Source organism: Oreochromis niloticus, linkage group LG3, assembly GCF_001858045.2.
Source record: "Oreochromis niloticus isolate F11D_XX linkage group LG3, O_niloticus_UMD_NMBU, whole genome shotgun sequence".
In the NCBI taxonomy this organism is placed as follows: Eukaryota; Metazoa; Chordata; class Actinopteri; order Cichliformes; family Cichlidae; genus Oreochromis; species Oreochromis niloticus.
The window spans coordinates 16,731,493-16,745,055 of NC_031967.2; the positions used below are offsets into that span (position 1 = coordinate 16,731,493).

A 13,563-nucleotide genomic window follows, 5' to 3' on the forward strand; every position below is an offset into this window, starting at 1 on the left:
TACTGACAGGAAACAGCTGCATTATCTGCAGTCTGTGTGATCACAGCTGCTTCAATCATGTTTGTGTCTGCAGAGGTCAGAGGTCACAGTCTGCAGGATCCAGCTGTCCGTCTGTGAGGAGTGACCGGTCCAAAGATCTACCTCCAGCCTTCAGTGGTGAACCTGGACCAACGAGGTCAGAGAGCTGTGATGACTCCTTTACATGTTTGTGTTTCCTGGATAAATCTGACCTGAAACATCCTCAGATTGTTACAAAGATTCATTAAAAAGAAAACAATGAAAGAGAAAAGATCCAAATGTTAGACTTGGTCATTTGCTGTTTGAGGACAGTGATGCTCATATCTGTGGGGAAAGTGTGACCTGAGTGGGTTCATGTTTGTCTTTAAAGAGCTGCTCTGATTCTCTTTGTGTCTGATGTGTTAAACAGTCTGAGAGGTCACACAGAGACCCAGCAGCTAAAGCCTGGATCATACTGGCTGCTGTTACTCCATCAGGACAACACTGAACCACAGTGGTGTGGATGTAGTGGATAAATCCCACCATACTGATGCTCAGATTTAATCACAGGGAACAAAACCAGATGTTACCTTCAGATTGTGACCTTTGGAGTGGACGATGCAGATTTCAATAGAGAATAAATGTTGTTGTTTTTCAGCTGTGAAAAAATAATCTAATTTTCTGAACTTAAGAATTTATGATGCTGGAAAAAACATGGAGACAATAACACAACATTCCCACTGTATTCATAGAATGAATGTAAAACTGTCAGACATTCATTAAATATGCAAAATGTCCACAGAAACATCAGAGGGTCAGATGTGAAGCACTCAGTGATTTTGATCAAATGACTCATCAGTTATTGATCTGTACTACACTGATCTACCACGTTAGTAAAGCTGGTGTTCTGGTGGTGGAGGGAGACCTCGGATCATGTTCTGGTTTTGGAGCAGTGATCTGCTGATGGTTCAGTTTAATGAGCTTCTTTAAAATCATCCCTGACATCACCACTGAAAGGACGTCCATGAAAACAGACTGAAAATTACTGATATGTTCACAATCTGAGAGTTTAAAACTTGACAGACTTGAATCAGATGAAGTTATTTGGATCTTTATCCTGTGTTGATCTAATTCTTCATGTTTCCTCCACAGAGTGGACCAGCAGAGCTCAGAGGTTCCCAGTGGTCAGTCTGCCCAGCAGCATCAAACACAGCTGGACTCCATATTTATGGTCTGTACATGTACAACAACTACTGTTACATCTATTCTGTCCACAGTCATCTCCATGCTGCTCTTTGTAGACCAGTGGATTGTCAGTGTGTCCAACATGGATCTGATGTTTGGCTCCATGATTTCAGTCTGATTGGCTCATTCATAAATATTCTGTTCCAGCTGCTGGAGGACAACATCATCACTTTTGTGAAGAATGAGCTGAAGAAGATCCAGAAGGTTCTGAGTCCAGATTACCCAGAATGCTTAGAGAGTCAGAGGAGCAGCAGCAGAGAGGCATTTGTGAAGATCACAGTGGACTTCCTGAGGAGAATGAAGCAGGAGGAGCTGGCTGACCGTCTGCAGAGACGTAAGAGGATTTATCTAAAGATTTAAACTTTTGGATATATGAAGATTTACTAATGTCTGAAGAAACGGAGCACCATGTTTTAAAGATTCATTCTTTTTGGATTTAAGTGTTTGTTTCCACTTTCCAGTGATATTCTTCATATTTCTTCTCATTCAGAACTTCAAGCTGCAGTTTGTCATCGTAACCTTAAATCTGCCCTGAAGAAGAAGTTCCAGTGTGTGTTTGAGGGCATCGCTAAAGCAGGAAACCCAACCCTTCTGAATCAGATCTACACAGAGCTCTACATCACAGAGGGAGGGACTGCAGAGGTCAATGATGAACATGAGGTCAGACAGATTGAAACAGCATCCAGGAAACCAGACAGACCAGAAACAACAATCAGACAAGAAGACATCTTTAAAGCCTCACCTGGAAGAGATGAACCAATCAGAACAGTGCTGACAAAGGGAGTGGCTGGCATTGGGAAAACAGTCTTAACACAGAAATACAGCCTGGACTGGGCTGAAGACAAAGCCAACCAGGACATCCAGTTCATATTTCCATTCACTTTCAGAGAGCTGAATGTGCTGAAAGAGGAAAAGTTCAGCTTGGTGGAACTTGTTCATCACTTCTTTACTGAAACCAAAGAAGCAGGAATCTGCAGCTTTGAAGACTTCCAGGTTGTGTTCATCTTTGATGGTCTGGATGAGTGTCGACTTCCTCTGGACTTCCACAAAACTACAATCCTCACTGACCCTAGAAAGTCCACCTCAGTGGATGTGCTGCTGATAAACCTCATCAGGGGGAAACTGCTTCCCTCTGCTCGCCTCTGGATAACCACACGACCTGCAGCAGCCAATCAGATCCCTCCTGACTGTGTTGGCATGGTGACAGAGGTCAGAGGGTTCACTGACCCACAGAAGGAGGAGTACTTCAGGAAGAGATTCAGAGATGAGGAGCAGGCCAGCAGGATCATCTCCCACATCAAGACATCACGAAGCCTCCACATCATGTGCCACATCCCAGTCTTCTGCTGGATCACTGCTACAGTTCTGGAGGATGTGCTGGAAACCAGAGAGGGAGGACAGCTGCCCAAGACCCTGACTGAGATGTACATCCACTTCCTGGTGGTTCAGGCCAAAGTGAAGAAGGTCAAGTATGATGGAGGAGCTGAGACAGATCCACACTGGAGTCCAGAGAGCAGGAAGATGATTGAGTCTCTGGGAAAACTGGCTTTTGATCAGCTGCAGAAAGGAAACCTGATCTTCTATGAATCAGACCTGACAGAGTGTGGCATCGATATCAGAGCAGCCTCAGTGTACTCAGGAGTGTTCACACAGATCTTTAAAGAGGAGAGAGGACTGTACCAGGACACGGTGTTCTGCTTCATCCATCTGAGTGTTCAGGAGTTTCTGGCTGCGCTTCATGTCCATCTGACCTTCATCAACTCTGGACTCAATCTGATGGAACAACAACAAACAACCTCCCAGAAGTCTGAAACGAGAGAATCTGCAGAGAAACGTTTCTACCAGAGTGCTGTGAACAAGGCCTTACAGAGTCCAAATGGACACCTGGACTTGTTCCTCCGCTTCCTCCTGGGTCTTTCACTGCAGACCAATCAGACTCTCCTACGAGGTCTGCTGACACAGACAGGAAGTAGCTCACAGACCAATCAGGAAACAGCCCAGTACATCAAGAAGAAGCTCAGTGAGAATCTGTCTGCAGAGAAAAGCATCAATCTGTTCCACTGTCTGAATGAACTGAATGATCGTTCTCTAGTGGAGGAGATCCAACAGTCCCTGAGATCAGGACGTCTCTCCACAGATAAACTGTCTCCTGCTCAGTGGTCAGCTCTGGTCTTCATCTTACTGTCATCAGAAAAAGATCTGGATGTGTTTGACCTGAAGAAATACTCTGCTTCAGAGAAGGCTCTTCTGAGGCTGCTGCCAGTGGTCAAAGCCTCCAACAAAGCTCTGTGAGTAAATATGTGATGATGTTTATTTATAACATAAACAGTGTAATGTGTGATGGACCCTTAAAAACTTAAACATATTTATTTGAATGATCATCAGCACTAAATACAGTATATTATAGTTAATGTTTGATAACAGCAGCAAATGTCAGAGTGTCTGAAATATATCTTGGTGTCAGCTTTTATCAAAGTCATGTCCAGAATCATCCTGTAAGTAAACTTTATTCATACAGCAGCTGTCACAGGTCAAAAACCACAAAGTGCTTTACAATAGAAACAGGCAATAAAAAACACAGAAGATAAAAACATTAAACATGAAACACTGAACATCTTACAGCCTAAAACTAGTTAAAGGCCACTCTGAATACTAGAGTCTGAATAAATGAGTTACTGGGACCAGTAACAGCCTTTGACTGGAAGATCTCAGATGTGAGAAGAGCTGTAGGATTGTAGAAAGTCAGACATATAGACTGGGACTAAAAGCAAGGACTAAAACTTTGAATAAAGCCCAACATGAACTGGTTACCAGTGTGAGAAATTAAACTGGAGTAATGTCCAGTCTGTTTCATGTGCTGGTTAAAAGCCTCGCAGCATGCCATGATGATCCATTTGGCAGAATAAATCCATTTGGTATCCTTGTTGATCTTCAGACAACAATTCTGACGGCTAAAGAACCAAATGGGACAGACAAAAAAAAAAAAAAAAAGCCTCGCAGCATCATTCTGTACTGACTGAAGACGTTCAAAGACTGTGATGGACCCACAGGTGATAATCATCAACTCCCTCATTCCTCCTCTGGTCTTATTGCTCTGCATCAGTGCACTGCTCAGCTGAAGAGTTCACTTCTATATGTTACAATCAGCATCACCAGTACAGCTCCAAGGATCTGCAGCTGCTGATTCAATCATATTCCTCGTGTTTCTTCTGGTTTCCTGTTGTTGGATCTGCATGCTTGATTGTTTTTCAGTCTCTCCTATGTCGTGCACTTTGATTTCCGACTGTAGACAGTGTGTGAACCATGACAGTTTGTGACAGAATACAATGATCAGTGAGGACCCAGAGGACACTGACATTTATACTGTGCAGAATTAACTTGAGACTTGATCTCACTGCTTTTTGGACGACTGAGGGAAGGACTCATAACTATATCTGCTTTAGGAGAAATAATTTCCATGAAAACGTCACCGGTTCAGTCTCCCAGAATCTCTCAGTCATATCTTGACCTTTTCCTAGAGTAACGAACCCTCACTCACCAGCCTTCCCTCTCATTGCTACATACTTACAGTCTTGCTTATCACATGTTCACAGAATGAGGAGTCATCACTTGTTTTTGTTTAGCATTTAATGAGCAAGTTCCAGGTCTTTATATTTAGACAGGGAACATTTTTAAACTAAAACATTTTTTAGCCATAAATAGTAATGCACACTGACATTTGTCTTTCTTTTAAAGGTTCAAGACAAGAATTGATTTAAATTAATCACAAACAGTTTGTTATCAAATGACAATTTTTCAAATTACGTGTTTTTATTTTGTTTTTGTTTTTTAGGCTGAGTGTCCCTGACCTCTCAGACAGAGGCTGTGAAGCTCTGTGCTCAGTTCTCAGCTCCCAGTCTGCTACACTGAGAGAGCTGGACTTAAGTAACAACAACCTGCAGGATCCAGCAGTGGAGTTTCTTTCTGCAGGACTGAGAAGTCCACACTGTAAAGTGAATACTCTGAGGTGAGATCAAGTTATGTTGTGCTTTTCATCAATTGACAGAATTAACCAATAAGAATCCACTAAATGGGAAAAAAGTCAGTTAAACTTCTGTAATAGTTTTATGATATTTTAATGAGCAGAGAGAGTTATTGATTAATATGTCAGCTACTTTGCTGCTAATGCACTGCCCAGCACATGGAGCCCAATTGGCATTTGCAATAGAATACCAGAATTGATTGACTATTGTCAGTTAACAAATGTCAGTGTCATCCATTTGTTGTCTCTTAGTAAAAAAAACAGGATTAATTGCTAAATCTAATAACTCTTTAGTGCACCCTCATTGCAAATTAACAACAGTGTTTGTTTAATGTTTATCTGTCATTTTTCAGACTGAGTCACTGTAAGCTCTCAGAGAGAGGCTATGAAGCTCTGTTCTCAGCTCTCAGCTCCCAGTCCTCTAGTCTGAGACAGCTGGACCTGAGTAACTCTGACCTGCAGGATTCAGGAGTGAAGTTTCTGTCTGCTGGACTGAGGAGTCCACACTGTAAAATGGAAACTCTCAGGTCAGGATTTAAAATTTTCCACTGATGATCATGTTAAACCTGATTTCTATTACTGCATAAACAGTCAATTGATTTAAAAAAAAAGTCTTAATGTAGAAATTAGTGTCTGGGGTTTTTAGTGATATTTGTTCACTTTCTGTCTTTCATTTGCAATGAAATGTCCCATCTGCTCCTCTGAGTCCAAAATCTTTATTTTAGCAGTGCTTTATCCACCAAACCTTCTAGTTCGATTCCTGTATTCTGAAGGTTTTTACAGAGCTGTTTGTTCAGACATCAGAATTTGATTTTCAGAAGAATTTAGTAATAAAAATATGATCAATTTATTATTTCTGACTGAAAAGATGAAATATATATTTGGTCATAGTGATATGACTCATTGCCTCACTTAAACATAAAATGTAAACAAAAATTCAAAACAATACTCAAATTCTGTTTTGTATTAATCTATTGAGCTTAAAGTGAGCTTGAATGTTATTCACTTCCTGTTTTATTTTGGTAGTTATCGTCTCTGGTTTTCACTTTTACTTCCTCCCCCAACATTGTCTACATTAGTTTCAGCTGTAGAAGATTTTATTGACTTGTTTGATTTCACTTTTTTTAAACTATAATTGTTGACTTATAAACAATTGCTAAAATGTATTTTCATTAAAATACCAAATAATTTATTGCTTTATCATCTAATTAGATTATAATTCTGTAAATAAGAGTGATAGTGTGGCCTGTGTAGGTTGTCTTCAGGCACTCTTCCTCCCACAGTCCAAAAACATGCATGCTGGTTTAACTGGAGATGTGTGATTGTGAGCATAAATGTTGTCTGTCTAGCTCTGTTTCTACCTGGCTACATCACCATGGTTACTGATGCTGAACCAATAACCTGGTCTGGATCAGGTTATGTTCAGAGTTTTTGTTTAAAATCAACTGAAGTGCCTCATTTTCACAGATTCTTTTTCATTTACAGAAAGCTTTAAGTGTGATATAGATTCAGTCATATGTACTAATATTACTTTTAACCTGAGTAGCGAAAGTCCGCGGTGATCTGAAAATGATGTGCCGGGAGTTGTGCTGTTCTCTGCAGCTTCAGTAACCCTCGAGCTCCCGGCTAGCTATCGAGCTGGTGGGTAACAGACGTCTCCGAAAACGTCGAAGCACTTTTGCAAATATGCAATATCTTGATAAACCAAGCAAATATTTGAAGTTTACACACCTACATTCTCACTGAAAATATGTTAAAAGTTTATTTTGTGACCCAGGAAGATTAATAAGAGTAACTTAGTAGCGGTCGCCATTACCGGAAACTGGAGTTTAGCTGGGCCGCACTATGAATTCTGGGATATGGTGGGCCACGAAGGACACACCCGACCCATCCTTCAAGTTCGGGGAAAAGGAGGATGCATTTGTCGGCTGCATTCGGAGTCGTCCACGAATTTGGACAGCCTTCGGTGCGTCGCTGTGATGTTATCGGTCTACAAATATATCCTCAGGAGGATGCAGCCCATTAATTTGGACACACTGAGCCTGCGTGCTGGTAGCACCTTAGCCACAGCTCGGGTGTGGAGAAGCTGAAAAAGAAGGTTTTCTAGTTTGTAAGTCAAAGAGAGGCTGGAGAGTAACACAGAGCAGCAATGAATGCTGCTCACACAGTTTAGACAGTTTAGCATCAAATGTTCGAGTGAGTTAGCTCCCAGGTAACTAGCAGAGCAGCTGTCTGTGAAGGTTCTCAGTCATCCAGGTCATCGTAGTCAAAGGAGTTTGCAAAGAAAAGCGTCTGGACTTCTTAAAGTTGCTTGAAGACGTTTCACCTCTCATCCGAGAAGCTTCTTCAGTTCTAAGGTCAAATGGCAGAGAGTCCCAGATTTAAACCCAGTGGGAGTATCCCCCCAAAGAGGGACAAAGGACCCCCTGGTGATCCTCTAATCACATGAGCCAAGGTGTGAAAGCGGGTGTGGGACCTAATCAGCCAGGGTTTCGGGTGAGCTCATTGTGAAACCTGGCCCCACCTTGTCATGTGAATTCCTGAGGTCAGATGGCCCAGGATGTGAGTGGGCGTTAAGGCGTCTGGGGAGGGAACTCAAAACTGGATTATAGATGGCAGACAGTTGGTGTCGTAAACCACCGCCTCTGTTCAAAGATGGTCGCTCACAGTGGACATAGATGGCCTCTTTCACTCCTCTTTCAAACCATCTGTCCTCTCTGTCCAAAATGTGAACATTGGCATCCTCGAAAGAGTGACCTTTATCCTTAAGATGCAGATGAACTGCTGAGTCTTGTCCTGTGGAGGTGGCTCTTCTATGTTGTGCCATGCGCTTGTGAAGTGGCTGTTTGGTCTCTCCAATGTAGAGGTCTGGGCATTCCTCGCTGCACTGTACAGCATACACCACGTTGTTAAGTCTGTGTTTTGGAGTTTTGTCTTTCGGGTGAACCAGTTTCTGTCTGAGTGTGTTGCTGGGTCTGAAGTACACTGGGATGTCGTGCTTGGAGAAAACTCTCCTGAGTTTCTCTGATACACCGGCTACATAGGGGATGACAACGTTGTTGCGTCTGTCTTTCTTATCCTCCCTCGCTGGTGTCTGATCTTCATCTGATCTATGTCTGAAGATCAGTGTATCCGCCCACTGCTCCTAGCAGTGTTGCCAACTCCTCAGTAAGGAAAATTGCTATTGGCTGTCCTAAAAGTCGCTGGAAGTCGCTAAATGACGTGCCTCTATAAACATGTGCTCTTCATTATTGATGCTTTCATATTGAACAGAAAATGAGACTTAATAAAATCCTTCTCACTGATGTTAGAGCAGGTTGGGTCCCCCACTGTACCACAGTGGCTTCTAGCTTTGTTTCACAGTGTGTAAAACTACAAATAAAACCAAATCCCAAAAAAACACATCAAACTTTGAGGTTTTTCCCAAGGATGGGGAAGCAGACTCGGCCCCAAACAGCTGGATAGCACAGCAACCACAGCAGTGTGCTCTCAGTATAGTTAGTTGTATAAAGGTGTTTGTGGTGTGTTGCAGCTGAAACAGCCTCATGTATGTTGACACAGGGAGAAAATAGTGTGAGAACACTGTTCACAGCAGTCACAGCTCGCTGCCTTCAACAGCGATCTGATCTGAGTGTTTGAACCACGCGTTGGAGCAGCGTTTCCAAACATCTGCACTTTAGAAGCTCCAAAGTGTGGAAACATCACTGTGGAGCGTCTCATCCTTACCTAAGAGATCTTCTTGGCACTGCAAAGCTCAGCTTGCAAACAGCACCATAGTTTGTCAATCCCAACCAATCAGAGCACTTCTTATGTCACGTCACATGACTCGTGTGTTTTCCCCTTTGATTAGCACCCAAAGAACTAAAGAAAGGCTAAAAGGACAGCCAATCAAATCCCTCCTAGGAACAGGAAGTCTAGAGAGGAAATGGAGCAGAGGAGAATCACCAGTTTAAATGTCTGAGTTTTAAACTGGTGACCCTCTAAAGAGGCTTTTATTGACTCTTTCTGTTTACTTTACAGCTTTTTTCACCATTTAAACTGTTTAATATCAGATTTAGAAATAACTTGGATAGTTTTTCTACATTTGCACTAAAATGTGACACAAATAATGACTTTCTGACTTTACTTTGGACTAATCCAACGACTCAGCCTGGCTATGTTGGACTTGGTGTGGAAGCAGCTCCCAGTTTGAGTTCAGGACACAGACACCCTCTCTACTTTGAAGATCAGCTTCAAACTTTCCTTTTTGATAAAGCTTATAGTTAGAGCTGGATCAGGTGACCCTGAACCATCCCTTAGTTATGCTGCTATAGGCTCAGGCTGTTGGTGGACTTCCCATGATGCTCTGCTTTCTTCTCCACTCCCCTCTTTTCACTCCTGATGCTTTTATATGTCACTACTGCATGTCCTTAACTTTTGTCTTCTCTCTCCTTAGTTTGTGTTTTGTTCTTGTCTCTCTGAGCTCATCTCTTCTCTTTCCCCTCATCCTGCAACCAGTCATGGTAGATGCTCCTCCTGGAGCCTGTTTTCACTGGGAGGATCTTTGTGTCAAAGGGAGTTCTTCTTCCCACCATCACCAAGTGCTGCTCAAAGTGGATTGTCTGATGGTTGGGGCTTTCTCTCTAATATTGGAGGCTGTTATCTTAAACTGTTAAACAACTTGTGTTGTTTTGTGTTTCTGCAGCCTGTCAGGCTGTCTGATCACAGAGGAAGGCTGTACTTCTCTGGCCTCAGCTCTGAGCTCCAACCCCTCCCATCTGAGAGAGCTGGACCTGAGCTACAATCATCCAGGAGACTCAGGCATGAAGCTGCTGTCGGCTGGACTGAAGGATCCAGGCTGGAGACTGGACACTCTCAGGTATGGACAGAAAATCTGATAGAGGAGGAAGAGCTTGAATCATTTCCTGTGTCCTTCACTTACTTCCTGTTTGTTTCCTGCAGATGAGACATGAAAAATCACACATGCAGGAATATTTTCAGGGACAGACGCACTAGTCTAACTGGATAGTACATGGATATTTATATAGGGGGTCTCCAAGGAGTCTGTTTGCAGGAACATTTAGGTCACAGGTGTACCTGAGATAGATGCCACTGTGTACCTAATAAAGTGTCACAGCATGGGAAACATACACATGGCTATGTCCACAGTGACAGAAGGATGAAACAAGGATGTGAATCATTTCAGTCTGTGTGTGTGAAAAAGAGGCAGACAGGAGCAGCTAACATTTAGAAATGGAAGCTTAAATAATGACAAACTCTACATTTACAGCTGAATTCACAATATATTTGTTCTCGAGTGCACATTTTTCTGTTATTGTTCTCAAACAACAGAATGAGAATGAAATATTGATTCTAACAGGACCCATAAACAGCATTAGCTTAGCAGCATTAGCTTATCAGAGTTTCCATCATAGTCACACAAATCCTTAGCAGAGCAAAGTGGCCTACTTAGCAATAGCTGTTCAAGTTGTAGAAACCAAGGGGAAACCGTATTAGCATTAGCTGCTAACGTCTCATATCATTATGACACAAGAGAGAAGGGTATAAGCATTAGCTACTAATGCTTATTCACCTCAAATTGGCTTTAGCTGCTAATGGTAGCCTACTTAGCATAAACCTTTCACATCGTTATAACGCAAGGGAAAAGAGTCACTCATGGCAGCCTATTTAGCATTAACGTCTCACATCACTATAACACAAGAGAAAAGGGTATTAGCGTTAGCTAATGCTAATTCACATCAAATTAGTATTAGCTGCTCATATTGTTATAAGGAAAGAGAAAACGGTATTAGCATTAGCTACTAATGATTATTCACCCCTAATTAGAATAAGCCGCTAAAAGCAGCCTACTTAGTATTAACTCCTCACATTGTTGTTACCCAACGGAAAAGAATATTAGTATTATCTACTATAATTTTTAATAAGTAAGAGAAGACAGTGTTAGCATTATTGGATAATGTTAACTCACATTAAACTAGCATTAGCTATTTACAACAGCGTACTTAGAATTAGCCGCTCACATTGTTAAAAACCAAGGGAAAACAGTATTAGCATTTGCGCATAATGCTAATTCACGTCAAAGTAGCATTACTTAATAACGGCGGCCTACCTAGCATTAACTGCTCACTAATATAATGCTAATTCACATCCAATTAGCATTAGCTGTTCATATTGTTATAAGGAAAGAGAAAACAATATTAGCATTATCTGGTAATAATTATTCACTCCTAATTAGAATTAGCCGCTAATGGCAGTATACTTAGCATTAACTCTTGACGTCATTATAATGCAGGGGAAAAGAGTTACCATTATCGGATAATGCTAATTCACATAAAATTAGCATTAGCTAATAACAGCAGCCTTCTCAGCATTAGCTTCTCACATTGTTATAATGCAAGGGAAAAGAGTTAGCATTAATGGATGATGCTAATTCACTTCAAATTAGCATTATCTATTAATGGCAGCCTACTTAGCTGTGCTGCCCTCACGACACGTGACCATGTGAAGCTAGACAGCCAGCGAACAAAATAGACGAGATCTTCCACACAAGGCTTGCTTTTCTTGCTTTTAATGAAGATCTTTTAAAGCCTTATCCTCTCTCAAGGCTTCTCCTTTCTATTTCTTATTTTGTAACTGAAATATACAAAAAGTGAAAATAAATTGCTTGCTAACACACATCTTAATGAGAAACATAAAGATTAGCCTAGCTTAACATGTGCGTTACATTAGCATCACAGTTCACTCCATGTAAACACATATAAAAGTCATTTCTGAACACATTAATACTCACAAAGACGAACGTTTCCCAAGGTACAAGCGTGTAGGGCACTTATAGCGTGTACATGAGCTCATTCACTCTTTTAATACTGCCGAAGCACTTTTCACAGCATTCACGGAGAAAAAACGTCAAAGATAGGTTAATGATAAGAGCGCTCCCTCGCTCCCATTTCCGCACGTACAATACAAAGATAGCTTGCGACTAAGACGTCTCACTCTGAGCAAATTTCGAACTCACACATTTTAACAGTTTTTAGCACATAATATTTCTTAACTTTGAACTTATTTATCACCTTGCTTATGTAACTTAGTCAGACTATGCACTAACTACTGACTTTTGACCAAAAGGCATAACATTAGCATTAACTCCTCATATCGTTATAATGCAAGGGAAACTAGCAATAGTTAATAACGGTAACCTACCTACTTAGTATTAGCTGCTCACATTGTTAAAATTGAAGGAAAAATAGTATAAGCATTAGCTACTCATATTGTTAAGAAGTAAGAAAAAACATTGTTAGCATTAGCAGATAAATTATCATTAGTTAATAATGGCAACATACTTTGCATTAGCTGCTCACATTGTTATAAATTAATGCTAATGCCATATTCTCTTGGTTGCCAATGCTTATTCACCTAAAATTAGCATTAGCCACTAATGGTAGTGTCACACCCGGAGTGGCAGGCGTGTGGAGATTATAGAGAGGACCCAAAAGGCGGCAGCTCTGGTGCAGGTGAGTCTTTATTTACACGCGTGGGTACAAACAACAAAGGCAGGTGAACAAGAACTGAAAAACCTAAACTGGGAAGAGCTAACAAACAAACCTGAAACCTTGGGTCGAGAAACGGAGATGCAGGGAGAAAACACGAGAACACGGAGGGGAGCAACACAGACGAACCAGCAACTAACAGAGGCAGACACGAGGTTTAAATACACAGAAGGATAACGAGGGAATGAGACACAAAAGGAGGGCACAGCTGGGAGTAATCAGACCTGACGAGACAGGGGAAAAGTAAACTGAACACACTAAGATAAGACAGAGACTTTTAAAGTAAAACAGGAAACACATACACGTAATGACACAGACTAAACACAGGGATACACGGGTAGAAAAGAATGAACACTAACCGAGGAAGAACAGAACCAAAATTACAATAATAGAAAACACAAAACGCTGGGTCAATAGGACCCAGGATCATGACAGGTAGCCTATTTAGCGTAAACTTCTTAATGCTAAATGATGTTAATTAATGCTAAATAAGCTTAACGGAAATGAAAGTAGTGTTAGCATTAGCTGCTGATAATGTTAAAACATAAGAACATTGTTAACAGTAGCGGATAATGCTAACACACATCAAACTAGCATTAGCTAATAACGGCAGCCTTCTTAGCATTACCTGCTCATATTATTATAATGGAAAGGAAAAGAGTTAGCAAAAACATTGTTAGCATTAGCGGATAATCACCTCAAATTAGCGTTAGCTAATAATGGCAACGTACCTAGCATTAGCTGCTCACATTT

General features: G+C 41.2%; 1 protein-coding gene across 1 annotated transcript in view; it reads left to right on the forward strand.

Annotated features, from left to right (window-relative positions):
• Positions 1-13,563, forward strand: part of LOC112845192 (protein NLRC3) — a 31,203-nt gene that overhangs the window by 13,543 nt on the left and 4,097 nt on the right. The window contains exons 5-10 of the mRNA XM_025904709.1: positions 74-175; positions 1,150-1,228; positions 1,390-1,576; positions 1,733-3,530; positions 5,075-5,234; positions 5,585-5,790. Coding sequence (XP_025760494.1) covers positions 74-175; positions 1,150-1,228; positions 1,390-1,576; positions 1,733-3,530; positions 5,075-5,234; positions 5,585-5,790 — 2,532 coding nt within the window. The remainder of the gene's footprint in view (positions 1-73; positions 176-1,149; positions 1,229-1,389; positions 1,577-1,732; positions 3,531-5,074; positions 5,235-5,584; positions 5,791-13,563) is intronic.